Here is a 24,296-nt window from a genome sequence, read left to right on the forward strand (position 1 = left end):
ACTGTACATTTCAGGCATCAATAATCTTGATATCCATGTATATTTTGTAAACCTGAGAATCTCTTGAGGCACCACATTATATAAGGTACACAATACAGAGGTCTCACCATTTTTTTTTTCTTACAGGATTCACTGTCATGATTATACTTTTCCTTTGCTATATTTCAGTCATTATAAGCTTTATTATTATTATTATTATTTTTCGCATATGTTAATTTTTAACCCTCTCCTTTCCTATCCATCTTGCTAATCCACCTTTTAAACAGTGAAGGTTTCGGTGCTGATCCTCGATGGACGCAAATATTCACTGATCTCTCTACCTCCGTTTGGACTTTCGATCTTTCATTTAGAGATGAAAGAGGAGAAATTAAAGCTGAAAACAAAAGAGATACTGGTACAAATGTTCTGTTGCCTGCTTAACTTTTGTAACTGCTATTGGAAAAGTACTTGGAACAAAACTAGGAAAAAGGGACCACAGCATAATTCAATTGGAAATAGAAGAATCCTATTTTAAAAGAAAAACATTCACGACTGATATATCAATTAAAAAAATACCAAATGTGATTAAACAGCCAAGATAAACAAAAAGCACACAAACTTTCAGTGCCACAGCCATCATAAGAGGTACATAATTAATTGAGAAATAAGACAAGAAAGCAAAGGTAGGACTACATCTAGAGTACAAGAAAATACATTACAAATAATTTTTCACAATTGAGAGCAGCTGAAAACATTATTGATTGTGCTGCAGGTACGGCAGATCTCATAAATGAATACTTTGCCAATGTGTGCACAGAAATGCTTCAGAAGTAGAGCTTAATGAAATAGTAAATAGGAAAATTACAATGCTGAACCAAAACAAGCTCCCAGGGATATAATTATTAGATATCATGCACAACAAACCTAGTGTAGATATAAAACAGCTCCACATTTCAAACAAGACACTTGAACATTTTTCTTTACTCAGACAGCGGAGAAAGAACGGCCTCCCAGAGTTCAGTCATCGCTACAGTACTTGGTTATTCTTATGTCTTACTGTTCTAAACGAGCAACTGAACTCATGGAAGCATTCAAGGATGTTGTAATAGAATCAAAGGTTAGTTCCTCTCCATCACTTTCTACTTTTTGTGCAGTCCATGGATAAACTACTGCAACAACAACAAATGAATTTTATAATTGAATTTCTTAGCTTGTCCACACTGAGATTGCAAAAATGTAAAAATCATGTAACAGGGACAACACTTAAAATTTCTAGTATCAAAATGACTGTCTATCCTAACAGCTAACGGAAATGTTCGAGGAAGAGCGGGAGAATGGTGGAATGCTGACATCACCTGAAAACATACGGGTGGCCTTCCCTGCAACAGGTCCATCAACAAAAGCAGCACAGCCACAGGTAAGGATACAAAGAATATCAGTAACAGACCAGCAGCCTTTTTCAAACTCAAACAGAAACCACATAGTTTTCCATTTAGCATTACTTTTCCTTACAATAAGCTGCTATCTCTAGAATTTGACCATAACTATAATACTGTTGTAGATATTATTCTGACATTAAAAATAAGTAAACTGCTTTCATATTATCCAACATTATCTTTAAATAGGAACCCCTTAATGTTTGCTAGATAGTCCCTGCCAACTCCTTTTATCAAAACCTCTTCCTTATCATTAGTGTCAATTCTGTAAGAAAATTGGAACAAACAAAATTAACTGCAACTTGCAAGACTTTTCTAGAAGTATAAGAATGCCAATTCTTGCCACTGCACAACTTCAGATACTGTACAGAAAAAATATAAAATACATTCTTCGAATTCTACTTGATAAGTGTAGTCTTCCCTTCTATCCATCCACAAATTGTTTGTTATTTATTAACAAATGACCTCACACTGTTTTGGATTTTTTCTAGGCTGAAGAAGGAGCAGACAGTGGAGAAGAGGAGGAGTCTCTGACCAGGAAATTCATCAAGCGCCAAGCCCAAATGATTGTTGAAGCCAAAGCACGAAAAAGGAACAGGCCTGTCTCAACATTCAAATCCTAATAAAATTATTAGACTGTAGATGAAGATTACATTGTGATTCCAAGAATAAATTATTGTTGTATATCAGGTCCACAATAATATTAAGTGGTGAATTATTGATTTTATATTGGATCTGTAATGGGTGGTGCCATAGGTCTTGATTACCTATGAATCCCATAGGTATATCCCTATATTAAGAACATGTTCTAAAGGTAGGCTTCTGCAAGAAAAAAGGTCATCTTCACGACTTGGTAGTACAATTGCGCCAGTGGGTACTCTCTCACTTGGTGGATCTCTCAGGCAGATAATCCCAGGCAAGAGGAACGTGGTGGCATACAAGCTGAGTCATCGGGGTCAGGTTCTGGGAACAGAGTGGTCACTGCATCAGGAAGTGGCAGAAAGGCTTTTTCATCTAAGGGGAAGGCCATGAGCAGACCTTTTTGTGACCAGACACAACAAAAAACTAAAGGTATTTTGTTCAGTCGTTCCAGATCCCTGGGCTGTGGCAAAGGATGCCCTTCAACATCCTTGGGACAATCAAGACATCTACGCCTTCCCCCTTTTGCCTAACCCGCCAAGTTATCAACAGATTGATGATTGATCACAACCTCAGAATGACCCTTGTAGCTCCCTTGTGGCCACACGCAGAACGGTACCCCAATCTACTAGCCTTGCTGACAGATGCACCGAGAGGGATTTCTCCTTGGCACAACCTTCTACGCCAACCACACATCGAGAGGTTTCACCAGTTGACAGGGTCCCTATCTCTTCATGGTTGGAGACTATCCAGTATCTCCTGCAAACGAGAGGCTTTTCTCGCAGAGCTGTGCCAGAAATGTCTGGTTATCTCAGGAGGTCTTCTACAGCTGTGTACCAGAAAAAGTGGGCCATCTGTGAATGGTGTCGTCAACAGGGTTTCTCTCCAGTCGGAACTACTACACAACAAGTAGTGGACTTCCTAATTTTTCTCCATAGGGAGAAACTCCTTTTGGAGTCAGCCATCAAGGGCTACAGGGGTGCTCTAGGTTTAGTTCTACATTTGAAGGATGGAGGCCTATCATCTTCACAGGAAATCTCTATGCTTCTCAGGAGTTTTGAGCAGTTCTGTTGCCTGAGAGATCTTAGACCTCCAAATTGGGACCTAACACTGGTGCTTAGCAGTCTCACATGTAGTCCATATGAACCCTTACGGCCTTCATAAGATAGAAATTTAACCCTCAAGATCTTTTTCCTTTTAGCCTTGGCCTCATCAAAGAGAGTTTGTGAACTTCACGGACTCTCTTGATATTAAACACGAGGGGTTGGGGTCTGTAGCCTTCGACTTTGTCCCGGAATTCGTAGCCAAGACTCAAAATCCCTCAGTTCATGAAGACAGATTTGAGTCTTTTTCTATCCCTTCCCTTGGAGATTTTGTTGGTAATGACCCTGACAAATTACTTTTATGTCCCATCATGGCACTGGGAACTATCTAAAAAGGACCCAACATTTCAGACCGGGTTGTCAAAGACTTTATGTTAGTACAGGCTGGAACAAGAAGGAAGTGTCCAAGAATACTATCTCCTTTTGGCTACGTGAAGTAATCAAGCAAGCCTACAGTTCTTCTCATTCAGATGCCAATACAGTTCAAAAAGAACTTGTCGGTTCAAAGGATTTAAAAGGCTGGCACACGTACATGGCTTCGTCATACCACCTTCACATCCTTCTGTCTGCTTGACGTTGCCCACAGGTCCTTAGACACTTTTCCTTTAGGTCCGGTGGTGGCTGTTCAACAAATTGTGTAGTTTATCCAGTGCCCGTAGTGGGAGATTTTGTATCTTCCCTAAGACGTTATAATAATTTTGAAAGTGAGTGAATGGGATGACGTCTTCTTCCATTCTTTTTCTTTTTCTCCTCTACCAGCAAGCAGTGGAGACAATTAATCGATAATGAGCGAACTGGTCAGATAGAGGTGAGAGAGCTCCATTCTATTGGTTTTTTATTGTTCCTGCACATTACAAACTATGTATGGAAGCAAGTTCCTTCTTCTCTCTTACAAGGGGAGAGAGGAAATAGCAACAATCAAGGTTGGTGCTAATGGGCATCCTTTTTTTTTTTTTTTGGGGGACTTGGCCCCCTCAAGACACTGATGCCCCCCCCAAAATTGGTTTGCCCACATTGCCTTTGAAATAATATAATAATAATAATACTAATATGGGTGGGTGTGGCAAACCTGTTTGCTGCTTTATTAACTCAATACAGCTCTTACATGGCTTCAAATTTCTAAAAATTTATCGGGGGAGCTCACAGCAACCCCCTACCCCGCTGACAGGGGTTACTTCACTCACCACCCCACCCATATCATACTTCACTCACCACCCCACCCATATCATAAGTTCTAGACTTGCCCAAACAGCCCCAAAGAAAAATCTAACATGATGCCACTGGGGTAACATAAGTTTTGTTGTCTCTGACAATTACAGGTTCTTTATATTCCTACAGGACACACTGTTACAGGAGTTCACATTGTCTCTTAACCAAGATGTCTAGCTGCTGGGTAACCTTTCACTTAAAAGATCAGATGCATGTGACACCTTCCAGCATCCTACTTTGACCAGGAAGTGAGCCCATTGTTCCATAGTTCTGTATATGAGCAAATGACAAATTTTAAATCGATTTGTACTTTTCATAACTAACAAACCTGGGCTAAAGGTAACTGATGCATTGTAGCTGGGATGGGTTAAGGCAGGTCAGCTGTGCCAACCTCCTTTCTGCCATCTTGGTTAACTACCGTTGCCACCAAAATCCTTGTGCTTTTTTAACCAGACTCCAGGAGGCGCTGAAGAATTTTCCCTTATGTTATGATCACAGGTTTGTTAGTTATGAAAAATACAAATTGATTTAAAATTTATTTAGTGTATAATCAGGTTCAAATGTAAGTCTGAATAGGCTTACAAATCCTGTTTGTAAAGAATAAAGTCCAGATAGGCTTACAAATCCTGTTTGTAAAGAATGTGAAATTGTAAGCATTTTTTATTTAGCCAACTACTGTAAGCAGTTCTAAGGAGTTCTACATTCTGTTTTGGAGAAGAGAATGAGTGGGCAGGAAAGCACAACCCTAACTCAGAGTCTAGAGAAAAAACAATAAAAATTCAAATACATTTCTTCATTAACTAACTTTATCATAGTGTTACTGAGTTGACAATATCTCCAGAAACTACAGTTGAGAACCATATCCCTTTTCACTTGCCAGGGTATGCATTTGGGTTCCAAAGCGGCCCTGGTGGCAGATTTGGTCATTCTTTGTGTTATTTGGACCAGTACTAACAAGGAGTAAGGAAGAGGGTAACTGTTTGTATCTGCACAGAATATAAGCAAGTAAATATATAGCACAAATGCCTCGGTAGAAGGCTCGATTACCATCTCTGATACAGATCAATTAAACTGAAGGATGGGGTTTGGTAGAGTTCCTAGCAGTTGCCCATGATATCAAGTAAATAGTGAACAGTGCCATGGAGAGTTTTCACACAATAATTGGTACTTTAGCCAGTCGTCATCCTAAATCTCCAACACCAGCAATGGGAATCTTGATCTTGGCCCTTTAAATGAGTCAGATCTTTCACCTGTTAACTGCATATTATCAACTTAATGCCTACCCTTGCTGGGACAGATGAGGGGTCAAGGCCCATGCCCTCTGGTCCTATGCGCCATAGCCACAGCACTCATGATGCAGTCCACTGTAGCCAGAGGCTGAGGAGCCCAGTTTCTTGTGCAATCTTTCTTGCCTTCAAGGTTCTCCTACAGATTATGGCCTGATCTCTCAAGCCATCTTACCTGTCAGCTACAAACAAATGGCAAGTATTTGCTTTGTCAGTACCACTGAATCTTCCAGAAATACCACTTGGGGGTTCTTAATAAGCCTCAATTGCAAGTATTCTCAGTGAATTCTACCACTGTCTCCATCTCATATCCCTTACTGTGGTATTGTTGTTGGTCCTAGGTGCACTATAAGAACTAGAGGTTTCTAGTTACGATACAATATGAAGTCAGGCAGACAGGAGTAGGAGGAGGAGGTCCATATCAGTTTATTAGAACAATGCTTGTATGACTTAGCAATGGGGAGTATGTTAGGCAATCCCTCCACAACGGCGCACTCCGCTGACAAAAAGATGTCTCCAGTAGTGCACCACTTTCTCCATTGTTCCATTTTGCTATTAGCTCATTTTGCATGAAATGTTAGATTTCTCCACTAAATTCGTTTTAAATTTTCTGCCAATTCTAACGACAAAACCTTGTTTGTACAGTATTTCTTCCTTGTATAGGCAGGCATGTATTTCCGTATTTTACATGCAATTCAGCAAATATATGACTCCAACACAGAATACAAAACAGGTAAAATATGCAGCAACATTCTTGCCCAAGTATGAAATGGGTAATCAAATTTAAGTGGCATATTCCAAATTGTGACATCTTACCCTACTAGCCGTATGACTGCCTCTGCAAACTCGTGTTACACAATTCTAAACTAGTCTGGGTGCACAATGCATTCACAGTTCCAAGAACATCCTTAGTGTATATACCATCCCTGTTCTCAATGTTGGAGCTATCCTTTAGTCAACCAGAACCACTTAGAAGTTATGGTAACCTGAGTTGTATGGACTTCCTTAACCATTTGTATTGGAATCTCATCCTTCATGTTCAATATACCTAGGGCAGGGGGGGTGATGCCTCCCTAAAGGATAAGCCTTAATTCAGGCAGTTGTTCTTACTGCAGAACCAAGCATATATATTTTTTAAACATTGCCAACTTAAGCTCTAGAATTTATTTTTCTGATATAAGCATGAGATTATTTTTCTCCCGTTTATTCTGCAAGTAGCAGATTTCTACTATTCTGTGACGTTAAGGAAGCTGTCTGTCTACTGTTCAGTGGTCAAGATCTGTTGGCATGTTTTTGGGCATTCTAGAATGGTGTGATGGATGAGCCAGTTTCAGGAGGTCCGAATTGTTTGTTGAAGCCTTCATTTCACATACACATATTTCAGATGCAGTACTTAGGCTCTTGTATACCTCACCTTATGGCTTTCTGCATCACTGTCCTTTCAAGATTTGACATTGTTTACAGGCTTCTCCCTTCTTGGACATCTGCAAGATGTGTGTAGACTCCCTGATGTAGGGGCTTTTTCTTTTACACAATTGGTGCAGGATGATGGGAACAAATTTAAGAGGTCACTACTGTAATAAAACTGACTTTCCTTAGCCTATTTATTACTTTAACCTCCAGAGTGGAAACTTAAACTTAACAACAAAGTTCATCATAACTTATCCTAACTTCAATCTTAATAGTGTAGAAAAAACACAAAATACTCCAACTGTACAGTATACTGTATATACAAAAGATATTAGATTAGTAGTCTGGTGCAAATATTAACTTTAATAATACACTGTACTACAGCTTATCAACTAATACAGGGCTTAGCCTGATTTATCAATCTTAATACTATAGTTTTCCCACAACAATCAAAAGAACCTTAATCTAATTCATCAATCTTAATATTACAGTCAACACATCCAGTGTTTTTTTAGATGATTATTCCACCTATTTTAACTAAGCTACCATGAGCTCTTGCATCAAGTTTCTTCCCTATGTTACTATTTCCTGAAGTGACTACAGGCAGGGTAGGTGAATGCACACTTGAAAGATAAATCTTTGAGTTTTCAAGGGATTTTCAGCATTGATTTAGTATACAACTTCACTGTCAGCCTGATTCACACTTTGATTCATCTCACAATGTTTTTAATTTCCTTGGAATACATCTACAACAATCACTTGAGAATATTTTGTATTATCAATTCCTACTGGGAACTAGAATAAATCAGTCTCTAAGCTAACACAACTGATTTACAGATAATACCTGCCTGCGAAGCAGAGCAAGCAATTAGATGACAAGTGAACGCCTTGTTTCCCATCACTGCTTAGTCACCCAAGATCCTTCACCGGCGAAGTCAGTGGGAAAAAAAATTAAATGAAAGGGAGCGGAGCCAAATCTTAACACTGTCTCGCTCAAGCAAACTACAAGTAAAAAAAAAAAAATACATCAGACATTCACAACAAAAACCACAAAATGATAATAGAAAAAAAAATCACAACAGTAAAAACAAAAATTCAGTCACACAAACCCAAGCTTCCAAACGCCACCACACTCACCCTACTAAAATAAAGGAAACCTCATTTCCTTTTTTTTTTAAATCCCTCTCTCACTACACATTCATACTCCAGAACTGGACCTTGACTTCGGGTCCATGGCCTCTCATTCATTTCTTCACTCACTTCTACTCACCTTGACTTTTACCCCCACCTTCCTGTAAATTTTTCAATACCATTCACACCAATCTCTTGTGCTCTTCTAGAAACACCAATACATTCTCATGGGGAAAATCACTCGGTTCCACATTCATCACTCTCTGAAATGCAGCTGGGGCACTGGCCAATCCAAAACTGAGATTGCAGAACTGATACCATTTTTTCAGTCAAGAAAGCAGTTATCAGCCTACAACCCTCCACCACTGGCATCTGATAACACTCCCTTACCAGATCCATCTTGTTAAGTACTTTCATCCCGTGCATGCTGTACACACAGTCCGACACTACAATGCTTGTCCTATAAAGTATTTTATTTCAACACTGATGTTATGAGCCTTCGTACACAAATGCAGGTATTAGCCCAAAAGACTTTTAATTCGTTAACAACGCAATGGACACCACTTTTTAGTAGAAAAATTTGTACATTTTACAGGAACTGGCAAATAATGAGGATCTGTATATTACCAGACCAGACAAAGGCAAAGGTACTGTTCTTCTAAATAAAAGCAATATTGGAAAAGTGGAAAACATTTTAAATGATAATTCAAAATTTTTAAAATTAGGTAGTCCTGGTTTTTCGACTATCTTCAAGATTGAGGATCGCATTAATAGATTTTTGAAATATCTAAAGTTAATAATGTTATAAACAACGATGAATATCAGTCTCTGTACAGCACGGGGGCCTCGTATGGTATCTTGTACGTTCTTCTTAAAATACATAAGGAGGGTACTCTTATCAGACCTATCTTGACCTCGTACGACACCCCCAACTACAAACTGGTTAAGTTCTTGGTACCTCTTCTTGCTCCTCTTACATCAAATAACCGCAGCCTAAATAACTCCACCAGCTTTAAAGAAGCAGTTTTATGTCAGGATCCTGATTTGTTTATTGTTAGCTTGGAGGTGGAATCATTGTTTACTAATTTACCTGTGGAAGAGATCATTCAGATAACTTTTAGATAAGATTTTTATTACCTATGACACCATTTATAACAATTTTAAGTCGGATTTTTAAAAGTTGTTGGAACTGGCAGTTCTGGACACTGCCTTCGTTTTTAATGGTAAGTCTTATAAACAAATCGATGGTATGGCAATGGGACCTCCTCTTAGTCCCACCTTTGCTAATATCTTCAGGTGCTCCCTGGAGGATCACATACTAGACGACTGTCCGCTGGCATACCACCTCGTTTTACCGAAGGTATATTGATGATAATTTCTTGCTTTTCAGAAGCTGGGGCGATGCAGATAGCTTTTTAGAATATGTTAATGGTATACATCAAAATATTAAGTTTACCATTGAGTATGAAAATAATAACAAGCTATCCTTTTTAGACATTTTAGTTTTTAGAAATAATGCACTACGATTTTTTAGAAATAACATGTTTACAGGTCTGGGATCTAATTTTTACAGTCAATGAAGTTAAATTCATTATTGACCTTATTACATAGGGCTTTTAGTTTAACTTCTAACTCGATCTCTTTCCATGAGGTAATAATATATCTCCAAAAGTATTTTGCTGACAATTGCTTCCCGTCCAAGCTTTTTTCTTTACGAACGTTAAATTTTTAAAGTTTTCATGCCAAAATTCACTGTACCCACTGTTCCAAAACTACCATTTTATGCCAGTCTTCCACTAATACATCAAAAGTCTTTTTATGAAGAATTATACAAAACCATCAACTGCCATATTCTAGCTATTAATTTAAAGGTAATACAGGTAGTGCTCGAGTTAAGATAATTCGTCTTGTAATGATTCCAGTTTACGATGGGGTTAGCACTACTGATACGACAATATTTAGAAAATATACATTCACACATAGGCTACAGCAGATAGATAGATAGAGATTAGATTAGATAGATATATATATATATATATATATATATATATATATATATATATATATATATATATATATATATATATATATATATATATATATATATATATATATTTCTCTTAGTAATATATATATATATATATATATATATATATATATATATATATATATTTCTCTCTCTCTTATAATATAATATATATATATATATATATATATATATATATATATATATATTATACATACATATACATATATATATTTCTCTCTCTGTCAGTAATATATATATATATATATATATATATAATATATACATATATAATATATATATATACATATACATATATATATATATTTCTCTCTCTCTCTCTTTGTCAGTAATATATATATATTATATTATATAATTTCTCTCTCTCTTTTAGTCAGATGAATTTTTATGGTACATGTATACACGTATGTTTGTATTATGATAAACTTTTTACATAAGTAATTTTCAAATAATAAGACTGATAAAATTAAATAATGATAAAACTGTAATTACAAAATTCGTATTACTTTGAGCAAACAAGTTCTTCCCTCGTCTTTTGTAAGAAGGTAGAAGGCAAAAGCTGTCAGACATGTCATTTAACATAAGAAGGGGTGTTGCTAATCAATGGTCAAATTTTTCTTGTAATTCTCTCACTCTGTGTGTGTGTCTGTATTAATTCATAGAAAAATTCTCTCTCTTAACCCTTAAACGTCGAGCCTCTATTTACAAAAGTGTCTGTTGTATGCCGGCGGTGTTCGGGAGTTAGCGCCGAAGAGGAAAAAATTTTTTCAAAAAATCACAGCACGCTTAGTTTTTAAGATTAAGAGTTCATTTTTGGCTCCTTTTTTGTCATTGCCTGAAGTTTAGTATGCAACCATCAGAAATGAAAAAAAACTATCATATATAAATATCGAAATATATGACAGCACAAAAAAAAATAATTTCATATATAATTGTATACAAATCGCACTGTGAGCAAAACGGTTAAAGCCGAGTTATTTTTTTTCTTTGTATTGTACACTAAATTGCGATGATTTTGGTATATAACAAACTGTAAAACGATCAAAGCAACACAGAGAAAATATTATCACAAAATGATGCATGAATTTGTAACGCACGGACGTAAAAAAGTTTTTTAAAAAATTCACCATAAATTTAAATATTGTGCTAGAGACTTCCAATTTGTTGCAACATGAAGGTAATTGATTGAAAATTACTAGAGTGTAAGAGTTTTACCTTACATTTGCAGTTTTCGACCATTTCGGTTGAGTTAAAGTTGACTGAAGGTTGAATTTTTTCTATTTATCGTGATTTATATGAAAATATTTCAAAACTGATAAAAGCTACAACCATGAGTTATTTTTTGTTGTATTCTACATGAAATTACACACATTTTCATATATAAAACTTTATGTAACGACTAATATAAGACGGTGCAAACATTACGACAAAGTGACAAAAGAATTTCCGAGATGTTCGGCCGAGTTACCGCGTGCGGATGTAAGGGAAAAGTTTTTTAAAAGATTCACCATAAATTGAAATATTGAGCTACAGACTTCCAATTTGTTGCCAAATGAAGGTACATGATTGAATATTACTAGAATGTAAGAGTTTTAGCTTACAATTGAGTTTTTCAACCATTTCGGTCGAGTCAAAGTTGACCGAAGGTTGAAATTTTGGCACTTATCGTGATTTATATATAAATATTTCCAAACTGATAAAAGCTACAACCATGGGTTGTTTTTGGTTGTATTTTACATGAAATTGCACACATTTTCATATATAAAATTTTATGTAACGACTAATATAAAACGGTGCAAAAATTACGACAAAATGACAAAAGAATTTCTGAAATTTTCGGCAGTTACCGCACGGACGTAAGGAAAGTTTTTTTTTTAAATTCACCATAAATCAAAATACTGTGCTAGAGACTTCAAATTTGTTGCAAAATGAAGGTAAATGATTGAATATTATTAGAATGTAAGTTTTAGCTTACAATTGCGTTTTTCAACCATTTCGGTCGAGTCAAAGTTGACCGAAGGTTGAAATTTTTCGTAGTCGACATATGGTGCGTCCACTCCTCACCCGACAGACAATTTTAGTCAACTTACGATACGTCCAGTTGGCGTTGAAGGGTTAAGTAAGGACAACTATTATCTCTCTCTCTCTCATTCGACGTTATTACAGCACTGTTTCTCTGTGTCTTTAACTGTACAGTAGATAATTTTGAATTGATCTAATTTTACCTGTACCATTTACAAACTGTAGATGTGCCGTTCTGAAAAAGAGAGTGACAATAAAGAAGTTCTTAAAAACGAGGTTGAGAAGACCTCTAAAAATTGAATGGTGGAATGGGGCGTTGCACAAATTCCTATTTTCTTAAGTCAACCATTTATTTCTTTTTTTAAGGGTAATGTATTAAGCTAACTTTTAAATGAAAATACAGTAACTTTAATTTCATTTAAAAGTTAGTTTAATACTGAATTTCCATCTTTTGATATCTAACGTAAGAATAACTTACTTTCTCTCTCCGTAATAATTCATAAATAACTTGATATTTCAAGTAAGGACAATATCTCTCTCTCTCTCTCATGTTATTCTCCCAGTCTCCGTAATAATTGATAATTTCACTCTCTTAAGTAAGGACAACCCTTATCGCTCTCTCTCGTTCATAGTTAGCGCTCACACATTTTTACAACTTACTAATTCTCTGTATATCTTTACCTGTACAGAAGATAGATTAAATTGATCTAATTTGACCTGTATCGTCTATGAAGTGTAAACGCGCTAGTGTTGCAAATATGTTCTAAGTCATAGAGACAAAGTAACTAAGAGTTGTATTAGTCAAAATATAAAACACTGCTTGTTCATGAAAAGGCATTTCAGAACAAAAGAGGAAGAGACACAGAATAAAGAAGTTATTAAAAAGAGGTTGAGACGACTTCTAAAAATAGATCGGTTGGAAGGAGAAAGAGGGAGAGAGAAATTCTCTTCCAACTCTCAATTTTTATGTCAACCATTTATTTCTGTTTTTAAGAGACAATGTGAAGATTAAGCTAAATATTTAAATTAAATTACAGGTTTTTTAATTTCATTTAAAAGTTAAGTATAATAATTTGAGAGCATGATTAGGGTCATATATTTTAGTGTTTAAACTATAGAAATAAGCATTTATTAGCATTTTTAGAGACCATGCCAAACTTAGGCAAAAATTCCCCATGTGCGAGGGGTTCTGGAACCTAACCACCTCGCCAAAGTTCGGGGTATATGTATATTTATGTGTATATATAATATATGTGTATATAATGTATACATGAGGCTATCAGTCGAGAAACATGCCAAGCGCCATCGTGGGTCAAAGTATTTTTTAATTTAATTTATTATATTTTAAAAATGGCACTTGGCATGTTTCTAGACTGAAAAGCTCATATATAACAAAATGTGTAATATATACATATATATGTCAGCCCTCAGTTCTTAAAAACTACTGAGGCTAGAGGGATACAAATTGGTATGTTGATTATCCACCACACGATGATCAAACATACCAAACTGCCTCATCAGTTTTTATCTTACTCAAGGTTAACCTTTATCCTACTGACCATACTTATTTTTATTCAGATGCCACAATTTTCACTTATATTGTTATTGTTGTAACTAAGATACACAGAAAATTTCAAACCTCTATCACTATTTGTAATGGAATTGCAGCATGTTCCATTTAAGGAACATTGGATGGTTAATGATAATCAAAAGACATTCCCTCATATTTTATTGAGATTAGAGCATACATCATTTGAGTTAGTTTAGGGTGTCCCTATGCATATATATATATATATATATATATATATATAATATATATCCTATTTATAGATTGATTGATACTGCACCAAAAATCATATCTAGTACGTTTTTCTTATTTTCCAATCTCTTTTCAAATATATTCATCAGAAATTATTTTTGCAAGAGCAATGTTCGGGGTTACGACGCGTTCTACTCATTGTTTTTGGAACAATTTATTCTTAAAATGGCAGAATAATCATAATTTGAAGATTTTTTTGATGTAAAACTCAATAAAATAATAAGTTTACAATAAACTTTTCAATTTCACCCAGAGCATTTGTAAGGTTTTCTTATGATTTTTGACGATTTTCGATCGATGTTCCGTTACAGTAACGAAGAACGGAACCCCAGCAATCGATTGGTTTCTTGAATAATTATATATTATAATATCATATATAATTATTTGTTATATAAATATATATACATACAAAATTTGCGTCTAAGTATTATAACAACAATCTTTATGTTAGGAATTATAATAATTTCCCAATCTTTTATGCCTATTGACAGATTTCAAACTATTCATTCTTATGAAAATTTTCAAAGCACGTCTTTCCTCTTTCAAATTTCAAGCGCACATTACACTTCTTACACATATTTTTAGTATTTTTCTTACTAATTTTGCATCTTCCTTGGGATGTTGAAGTCAGGGTATGATTTACTCCATCACAGCGAACATCAACAGGAATTGCGTTAGCACCAGAGGGACACGTGCGTCGTGGTACTAGGCCTTCATAATTTAGTAGACAGAGTGTTACTTGCCTTCTGAATGCTATGTGAGTCAAGTTATCCTTTGTAATTTTGCAATGCACTCTCCAAGAAGCAATTATAGCAACATTTAGTGCATTCAAGAATAGGGGCCAATACCATTTTTTTCCCTCTAATCATTGGGCGATACGACAAAAAGTCGGTCCATAAGATCCACACCACCCATTCCTTTGTTGTATGAATGGATCAGATGCGGTTGTGAAACTTCTTTTGATCCACCTTTTACTCGCCTCTTCACGGTGTGGACAAATTTGAGTTTCCCAGTTGCTTGCAATGCCCACTACAGCATTGTCATTCCATTTTGCAACATACTTTGCCATCACAGCGATGATCGAATGAGCCCCTCTCCATCTTCTGTAAGGCTTTTGTGGTCACAAAGCTTTTGCTGTTCCAGCACTGCGATTATCTCTTAGTGTTCCTGTAGCCTTGGCATCAGTTTCTGCCTCAACTGTACCAATAAATCATAACTGGTAAAAACAAGTGAACAAAGTATAGTTGGTGTTTCTCTACATTTGAGTGAGAGGAAATCACATCAACCATTTTAGTAATTACACTCATACCAAGTGGCTGAATCCTTCCCTCTTCCTTTCCTTGGTATAACTTCAGATGGTATGGAAAACTATCATTCCCACAGAAGGCATCAGATCTTGTACCCAAACCGAAATAGGTTTCCTTTTATAAACATCTTGGCACCATGGCAACCATAATAGGGCACCATTGATTCATCCACACTCTCTCAATTGGTGAAATACACCAAACTGAACAAATCTATCATTCAGCATGTCATAGATTGGTGATATCTTGCTCATCTTATTCCCTTGCTCAAGATGCTGGTTGTCTGCAAAATGTACAATTTCTTTATTTCACAAAATCTGTTTTTACTCATTGTATTTGACACCAAAGGTACTCCTAAGTCTGGCTGTGTCGATTTAATGCTGTTGTTCAGGTAAGGTATGGTAGCCTGACAGTAACTATATACCCATGAAGTTCCTTACTTCTTTTTTTCTGAAATGTCAAAATTAGGATTATTATGATCTCGATTTGCATAGAGCTTAGTTTGTTCTGTAATATAAGATTACCATCTCATCTGTAAACACCTGAATAAAAATCTCATAAAAGGTGATGCATCATCCAGTTGTAGCAAATCATCTGGTAAAAGAATATCAGCAGATGGAAGAGTTTTATCAAATACACAGTTCTTTTTCCATTTAGGTAGTTCTCTTCTTTGTTTCTTTGCTACTGGTCCTTTATTTCCATCATTATCAGTTTCAGGCCTATGTTCTAAGTTGTCAATCAGATGCTTCTTAGTGAAACATCCGTGTGTAAATTTGAACGTTGTTTCCCCTCTGCAGCAGATGGCAGATTGCCGCCAATACAGTTCTATAAGCAAGGACCATAAAGCCAGAAAGTGCACTAAATTACCACTTTCAAGGATTCTGAAAACATGGAAAAAGCCGTTCCTTTAGCAAGGGGTTCAAAAAGCCCAGAAACCAGTACTACGTCCGTCAATGTTCCTCAAATGGAACATAATTTTTTCTTGTAATTTTATATACAGAATTAGGAAAATGTTTTTTTAGCAATATGGCAGATTAAAGGAAATCATGTAAGCTAATAAATGATAATAGAAAATAATAATCATCATTCTCACATTTAGGAATGAAGTGCACATTTTCAGAACTGGAAAAAAAACGCTACTTTTACATTTTTAAAAAAATTCATAAGAATTACATTTCAAAAAATAGGCTGATTATTTCTTTCCACAAGAGAGAATATATCTTGATGAACAAATAGGATATACCATGATCAGAAAATATATTCATCTAGTTGTAATATGCAGTCCAGAATTTTATGTTCCATTTAAGGAACATTGGCATGAAAGAGGTTAAAGTTAGCCATAATCGTGCTTCTGGCAACGATATAGACCAGGCCGTGGTTAAAGTTTCATGGGCTGCGGTTCATATAGCATTATACCGTGAACACCAAAGATAGATCTACTTTCGGTGACCTTAATTATATGCTGTAGCGGGTGTACAGAAACTTGACCGTGCCAAAGAACAGGCATATTTTTTTATGTTAGTTTTCTAAAAAGAAAACTAATGTGCCGGCTTTGCCTGTCTGCCCTCAGATCTTAAAAACTACTGAGGGTAGAGGGCCAAAAACTGGTGTTGATCATCCACCTGACAATCATCAAAATAACAAACTGCAGCCCTCTAGCCTCAGTAGTTTTTCAATTTATTCAAGGTGCAAGTCAGCCTTAATTGTGTCTGGCAGCAATATAGGCCAAGAGACAACCAGGCAGTGGTTAAAGTTTTATGGGCCGCAGGTCATATAGCATTATACAGAGACCACCGAAAGATAATCTATTTTTGGTGGCCTTGATTATAGGATGTAAATAAAACTCAATTGCGCAGAAGAACCTTCGCCGCATTCTTTACTTTTTTTTTTTTTTTTTTTATATTCCCTCAAATTTGGTAATCTTTTCCTTTAAATTTTCTCTTTGCAGCCCCCTTTGGATTAAGGCTATTGATTCTGTCTTTAATGGTTTGAAGATTTTTAGAAAGGAAGACTTGTCAAGTTCAATACCACCCATTTCTTTATTTTCACAACTTTTATTCTGTTGTGAACATACTGTGGAACGATCTCCCTTACCCATTACTGAAGTGTTGGAACTTTCAGAACCCCAAATTGGTGATAATGTGAGTAAGCTGACATTAGTCCTACCTTGGTTTTGTGCCCTATCAATTTAACCTTCGTCATTCTTCATTCACAGTTTATTTTTTACTTCTGAATTTCCTTTTTACTATTGGACTGTCTTCCACTATTAGGACCCATGGTCCTGCAGCACTCTTCTTTACAATTAGGGTTTGAACTTCGTTAATAATGACGGACAATGATGTTCATGGAAGCTAAACTCAAGGGAAACTATGTTTTGAGCCATTTAATTAAGCCAACAGATAAAATATTAGCATAATTAAATCTTGCAGAAATTTTCTGCTACAAACTCCAGATAGAGTATATTCTAATGTGAACTTTCTAATCAAGAAAACAAAACCCTTAGGTGTAATAAAACTAATCTTAATTTTTATCTTTCATTTATTGACCTATGAAATATTGAAAATTATACAATTGTAATAAATCAAAATTGCCAAAAAGTACGCAACTAACCTTTCTTATAAATACCTGGGCGACTCTCAGGAAAAAAAAAACTTATTGACACATTCATAGCCAATGAAATTAACTTGTAAATTACAGGAAACTTATATAAAAACTCAACATGGCCAGAAAGGCTTGATCACTGATTATTTTAGATCTATTTAATATGCTGCAGCTCCTTAGAAACATCAGGCCAGGCCAAGAGCCAATTAGACCTTTCATCAATTTTTAAATTTTGCACCATTTGCAAATAATTAAAAAATACCATCTACAATCAAATGAACTTAAATCATGCATTGACAAAAGTGAAAAACTGCACACACAAGTTATGCATATCCACTGTCTCTAATTATTCTTCAAAAAGCCTTCCTAATATAGTTTATTCAACCCCTTACACAGTAAGATGCCTTTCAAAGGCCAGAAAATCCCTAGCATAGCTATTATATTAAGGTGGGCTGCACCCTTGTCATATCACTGCTGATGCAGCATCTTCAATTAAAATCAAAATGTTCTTTTCATTGCCAATACTGTTAACTTGAAAGACACTGTCTAAAGTGACAGCCAAACTACACCTTATTTTGTGAGCATGAAAGTGGTGATTTTACTTTTTTTGTGTTGTGCATTTTTCCTCTTTCCATTATAATTTTCAACCCTAACATTTCCTCTCTTTTTCATCTAGTTATTCAACTTACCTTCACCTTACTTGAATTTTCAACTCCCTATTATTCAAGGATACTCAAGACGAGGGATAATCTGGAAAGAATACAGTCTAAACCAATTTCATCAGAAATACTTACAATTAAAGTTGCCAGTAGACCAATACTTTCCTCTCCACTAACCTGAAGTGAGGAGCTGTGCAGATCCTGTAAATAAAAATTCCCTTAGAACTAACATTTACAAGTATACCACAAAACCTTAGCCATAATAATCAGTATCCTTTTGACTTAACTCTCATTGTAATCAAGAAAATTCTTTTCATCAATGAATATACATTTCTGTGAATTGCCTGGCAATTCTAAATATCACTCAACAATAAAAATTGCAATTTGTCAGGGCATCATGTGTGTGTGTGTATGGAGGGGAGGGAGAGGGGGGAAGAGTAAATATGAGTGGATATGTGCTTTTTCATTCAGCATACTGGCAATCTGGAGTTTTAATTTTCTTGTAACTATTGCACATAATACATTTATACTGCACACAACACTTCTAGACATCTTAATAATAGTTGTTTAATCATAAATGCTTGATATATATATTGGTTTTTGTGTTTAATATAAGCTTCTTAAAAAATATACAATTAATTCTTTGGATTCTACAACTTTTCCAATTAAGTGTATATTTCACAGGCAAAGTTTTCAGGTAGCCTACAAGTAATATCCTAGTATAGCCACTGCCTCTTCCACACTTTGGACATATTCACAATAACACCTTTGATGTTCAGTGGCTTAATATTTGTGTGTGTACTTATCTTTCTATTCAACTGACAGATTGAAAGTTTCAAGTTTATTCTGTTTATAATTGATCATTCAATTACTATAATTAAATAATTTATTTACTTTATGCTATGTGCCAATCTAATGTTCCAGGTTGAGTGGCAATATTCATTAGCCATTTTTTGCTTCTGGGAGACAAGATTTATACATAGTAACAAACATCTCTTTCTCTTGTGTGTGATGTCCATCACTAAGTGCAATTCTCTTCCAAATTTACTTCGTGTAAAATGCTGCCAGTGATGAGGATGGTTGACACTTCTTAAAGCAGAAACCCACAAACTGGTCAAAAGTGCTGCATGAACTTAATGTGTCCTTGACTGCTTCTGTCTTGTGCGTATAGAAGTACTTTGTATTGCAATAATGAGGATTATAATTTCACTCTTCTTTCTCTAATACATTAATAATTCTGGTATTACTTGGATAAAAGTTAACCAAGTTAAAATAAAAAAGACAACAGACTTACTTTTATTTTGTAGTAGCCACCATTTTCCTGAATGTAAGTTCAACTCCAACCCGACCAAAGTGCTTCCATAAATTCACTAACACCTGTAACATATATAAACTTATAAGGAATTTCCTTCAATTTAAATTTTCATCCTGAAAAATTTATCTCAGTATACAAGCTAACTTCACAAAGAGTCAGACATCCAAGGAAGTTAAATTCATCACCTTACAGCCATTCTAGAACCAGTTGGATCAGGTATTCAGAATGATTTGTAATTTTCACACTTCTCTGCAAGCATTTGCAAGTAATCAAAAAATGCCATCAAGAATCCCATGAACAAAAATCACATCACAATAATGGTGATAACCACATTTCTATTGCAATAATGAGGATTATAATTTCACTCTTCTTTCTCTAATACATTAATAGTTTCCCTTATAACTTGGATAAAAGTTAAACAAGTTCAAAGAAAATATACAACAGACTTACTTTTATTTTGTAGTAGCCACCATATTCCCGAACACAAGTTTAACTCCAAAGACCAAAGTGCTTCCATAAATTCACTAACACCTGCAACATACATAAACTTGTAAGAAATTTTCTTCAATTTACAATTTTCATCATGAAAAATATATCTCAGTATACAAGCTAGCTTCACAAGAGTCAGACATCCAAGAAAGTTAAATTCATCACCTTACAGCCATTCTAGAACCAGTTGGATCAGGTATTCACAATGATTTGTAATTTTCACACTTTCCTGCAAGTATTTGCAAGTAAAAATTAACCAAATTGTAAGAAAATATACAACAGACTTACTTTTATTTTGTAGTAGCCACCATATTCCTGAACGCAAGTTAACTCCAAAGAAGACCAAAGTGCTTCCATAAATTCACTAACACCTGCAACATACATAAACTTGTAAGAAATTTTCTTCATTTTATAATTTTCATCATGAAAAATATATCTCAGTATACAAGCTAACTTCACTAGAGTCAGACATCCAAGAAAGTTAAATTCATCACCTTACAGCCATTCTAGAACCAGTTGGATCAGGTATTCACAATGATTTGTAATTTTCACACTTTCCTGCAAGTATTTGCAAGTAAAAGTTAACCAAGTTGTAAGAAAATATGCAACAGACTTACTTTTATTTTGTAGTAGCCACCATATTCCCGAACACAAGTTCAACTCCAAAGAAGACCAAAGTGCTTCCATAAATTCACTAACACCTGCAACATACATAAACTTGTAAGAAATTTTCTTCAATTTACAATTTTCATCATGAAAAATATATCTCAGTATACAAGCTAACTTCACAAGAGTCAGACATCCAAGAAAGTTAAAGTCATCATCTTACAGCCATTCTAGAACCAGTTGGATCAGGTATTCACGATGATTTGTAATTTTCACACTTTCCTGCAAGTATTTGCAAGTAAAAGTTAACCAAGTTGTAAGAAAATATGCAACAGACTTACTTTTATTTTGTAGTAGCCACCATATTCCCGAACACAAGTTCAACTCCAAAGAAGACCAAAGTGCTTCCATAAATTCACTAACACCTGCAACATATATAAACTTATAAGGAATTTCCTTCAATTTAAATTTTCATCCTGAAAAATTTATCTCAGTATACAAGCTAACTTCACAAAGAGTCAGACATCCAAGGAAGTTAAATTCATCACCTTACAGCCATTCTAGAACCAGTTGGATCAGGTATTCACAATGATTTGTAATTTTCACACTTTTCTGCAAGCATTTGCAAGTAATCAAAAAATGCCATCAAGAATCCCATGAACAAAAATCACATCACAATAATGGTGATAACCACATTTCTATTGCAATAATGAGGATTATAATTTCACTCTTCTTTCTCTAATACATTAATAGTTTCCCTTATAACTTGGATAAAAGTTAAACAAGTTCAAAGAAAATATACAACAGACTTACTTTTATTTTGTAGTAGCCACCATATTCCCGAACACAAGTTCAACTCCAAAGAAGACCAAAGTGCTTCCATAAATTCACTAACACCTGCAACATACATAAACTCGTAAGAAATTTTCTTCAATTTACAATTTTCATCATGAAAAATATATCTCAGTATACAAGCTAACTTCACAAGAGTCAGACATCCAAGAAAGTTAAATTCATCACCTTACAGCCATTCTAGAACCAGTTTCAGGTATTCACAATGATTTGTAATTTTCACACTTTTCCTGCAAGTAAAAATTAATCAGTTGTCCAAGAAAATATACAACAGACTTACTTTCATTTTGTGTAGCCACCATATTCCCTAACACAGTTAACTCCAAAGAAGACCAAAGTGCTTCCATAAATTCACTAACACCTGCAACATACATAAATACATTGTAAGAAATTTTCTTCAATTTACAATTTTCATCATGAAAAATATATCTCAGTATACAAGCTAACTTCACTAGAGTCAGACATCCAAGAAAGTTAAATTCATCACCTTACAGCCATTCTAGAACCAGTTGGATCAGGTATTCACAATGATTTGTAATTTTCACACTTTCCTGCAAGTATTTGCAAGTAAAAGTTAAACAAGTTGTAAGAAAATATGCAACAGACTTACTTTTTATTTTGTAGTAGCCACCATATCCCGAACACAAGTTCAACTCCAAAGAAGACCAAAGTGCTTCCATAAATTCACTAACACCTGCAACATACATAAACTTGTAAGAAATTTTCTTCAATTTACAATTTTCATCATGAAAAATATATCTCAGTATACAAGCTAACTTCACAAGAGTCAGACATCCAAGAAAGTTAAAGTCATCACCTTACAGCCATTCTAGAACCAGTTGGATCAGGTATTCACAATGATTTGTAATTTTCACACTTTCCTGCAAGTATTTGCAAGTAAAAGTTAAACAAGTTGAAAGAAAATATACAACAGACTTACTTTTTATTTTTAGTAGCCACCATATTCCCGAACACAAGTTAACTCCAAAGAAGACCAAAGTGCTTTCCATAAATTCACTAACACCTGCAACATACATAAACTTGTAAGAAATTTTCTTCAATTTACAATTTTCATCATGAAAAATATATCTCAGTATACAAGCTAACTTCACTAGAGTCAGACATCCAAGAAAGTTAAATTCATCACCTTACAGCCATTCTAGAACCAGTTGGATCAGGTATTCACAATGATTTGTAATTTTCACACTTTCCTGCAAGTATTTGCAAGTAAAAGTTAACCAAGTTGTAAGAAAATATGCAACAGACTTACTTTTATTTTGTAGTAGCCACCATATTAACACAAGTTCAACTCCAAAGAAGACCAAAGTGCTTCCATAAATTCACTAACACCTGCAACATACATAAACTTGTAAGAAATTTTCTTCAATTTACAATTTTCATCATGAAAATATATCTCAGTATACAAGCTAACTTCACAAGAGTCAGACATCCAAGAAAGTTAAAGTCATCACCTTACAGCCATTCTAGAACCAGTTGGATCAGGTATTCACAATGATTTGTAATTTTCACACTTTCCTGCAAGTATTTGCAAGTAAAAGTTAAACAAGTTGAAAGAAAATATACAACAGACTTACTTTTATTTTGTAGTAGCCACCATATTCCCGAACGCAAGTTAACTCCAAAGAAGACCAAAGTGCTTCCATAAATTCACTAACACCTGCAACATATATAAACTTACAAGGAATTTCCTTCAATTTAAATTTTCATCCTGAAAAATTTATCTCAGTATACAAGCTAACTTCACAAAAAGTCAGACATCCAAGGAAGTTAAATTCATCACCTTACAGCCATTCTAGAACCAGTTGGATCATGTATTCACAATGATTTGTAATTTTCACACTTTCCTGCAAGTAAAAGTTAACCAAGTTGTAAGAAAATATACAACAGACTTACTTTTATTTTCTAGCAGCCACCATATTCCCAAACACAAGTTCAACTCCAAAGAAGACCAAAGTGCTTCCATAAATTCACTAACACCTGCAACGAACAAACTCATAAGAAATTTTCTTCAATTTACAATTTTCATCATGAAAAATGTATCTCAGTATACGAGCTAACTTCACAAGAGTCAGACATCCAAGAAAGTTAAATTCATCACCTTACAGCCATTCTAGAACCAGTTGGATCATGTATTCATGATTAATTGTAATTTTCATACTTTCCTGCATTCATCCTTACTTTTTTTGGAAGTATCTGCAAGTAATCGAAAAATGTATCAACAATCCAATGAACATAAATCGCCGTAGTTGTTCTTTCTTTCTGTCTATACTGTCTCCCTTAATTTTTTGGGGTTTTGTGGTTGATACATTTCATTACTTTTGGCTTTGTGGGTTGGATACATTTCATTACAAGTTACAATAAAGTACAA

At 34.9% G+C, this 24,296-nt stretch overlaps 2 protein-coding genes across 6 annotated transcripts in view; one reads left to right on the top strand and one right to left on the bottom strand.

Moving 5' to 3' along the window:
• The window catches only part of CCDC151 (Coiled-coil domain containing protein 151), a 50,991-nt gene extending 46,978 nt beyond the window's left edge, over nucleotides 1-4,013 (top strand). Inside the window, exons 10-12 of the mRNA XM_067130714.1 lie at nucleotides 968-1,096; nucleotides 1,283-1,396; nucleotides 1,907-4,013. Coding sequence (XP_066986815.1) covers nucleotides 968-1,096; nucleotides 1,283-1,396; nucleotides 1,907-2,038 — 375 coding nt within the window. The 3' untranslated portion in view covers nucleotides 2,039-4,013. The remainder of the gene's footprint in view (nucleotides 1-967; nucleotides 1,097-1,282; nucleotides 1,397-1,906) is intronic.
• Nucleotides 4,014-17,905: 13,892 nt separating this feature from the next.
• Nucleotides 17,906-24,296, bottom strand: part of LOC136854664 (uncharacterized) — a 32,048-nt gene continuing 25,657 nt past the window's right edge. The window contains exons 33-42 of one of the 5 annotated variants that reach the window (XR_010857759.1): nucleotides 23,822-23,905; nucleotides 23,503-23,585; nucleotides 23,178-23,257; nucleotides 21,869-21,952; nucleotides 21,397-21,480; nucleotides 21,067-21,150; nucleotides 20,738-20,820; nucleotides 20,411-20,491; nucleotides 19,940-20,022; nucleotides 17,906-18,846 (exon numbers count right to left, since the gene is read on the bottom strand). Coding sequence is in view for 4 of the 5 variants with exons in the window: in XM_067131249.1 (XP_066987350.1) it covers nucleotides 19,942-20,022; nucleotides 20,738-20,820; nucleotides 21,067-21,150; nucleotides 21,397-21,480; nucleotides 21,869-21,938 (402 nt within the window). In the remaining variant the exon portion in view is untranslated. The remainder of the gene's footprint in view (nucleotides 18,847-19,939; nucleotides 20,023-20,410; nucleotides 20,492-20,737; nucleotides 20,821-21,066; nucleotides 21,151-21,396; nucleotides 21,481-21,868; nucleotides 21,953-23,177; nucleotides 23,258-23,502; nucleotides 23,586-23,821; nucleotides 23,906-24,296) is intronic. The other 4 variants (XM_067131253.1, XM_067131249.1, XM_067131250.1 and 1 more) reach the window with 4 other exon arrangements.

This window comes from Macrobrachium rosenbergii, chromosome 29 (assembly GCF_040412425.1).
Source record: "Macrobrachium rosenbergii isolate ZJJX-2024 chromosome 29, ASM4041242v1, whole genome shotgun sequence".
Lineage (NCBI taxonomy): Eukaryota > Metazoa > Arthropoda > Malacostraca > Decapoda > Palaemonidae > Macrobrachium > Macrobrachium rosenbergii.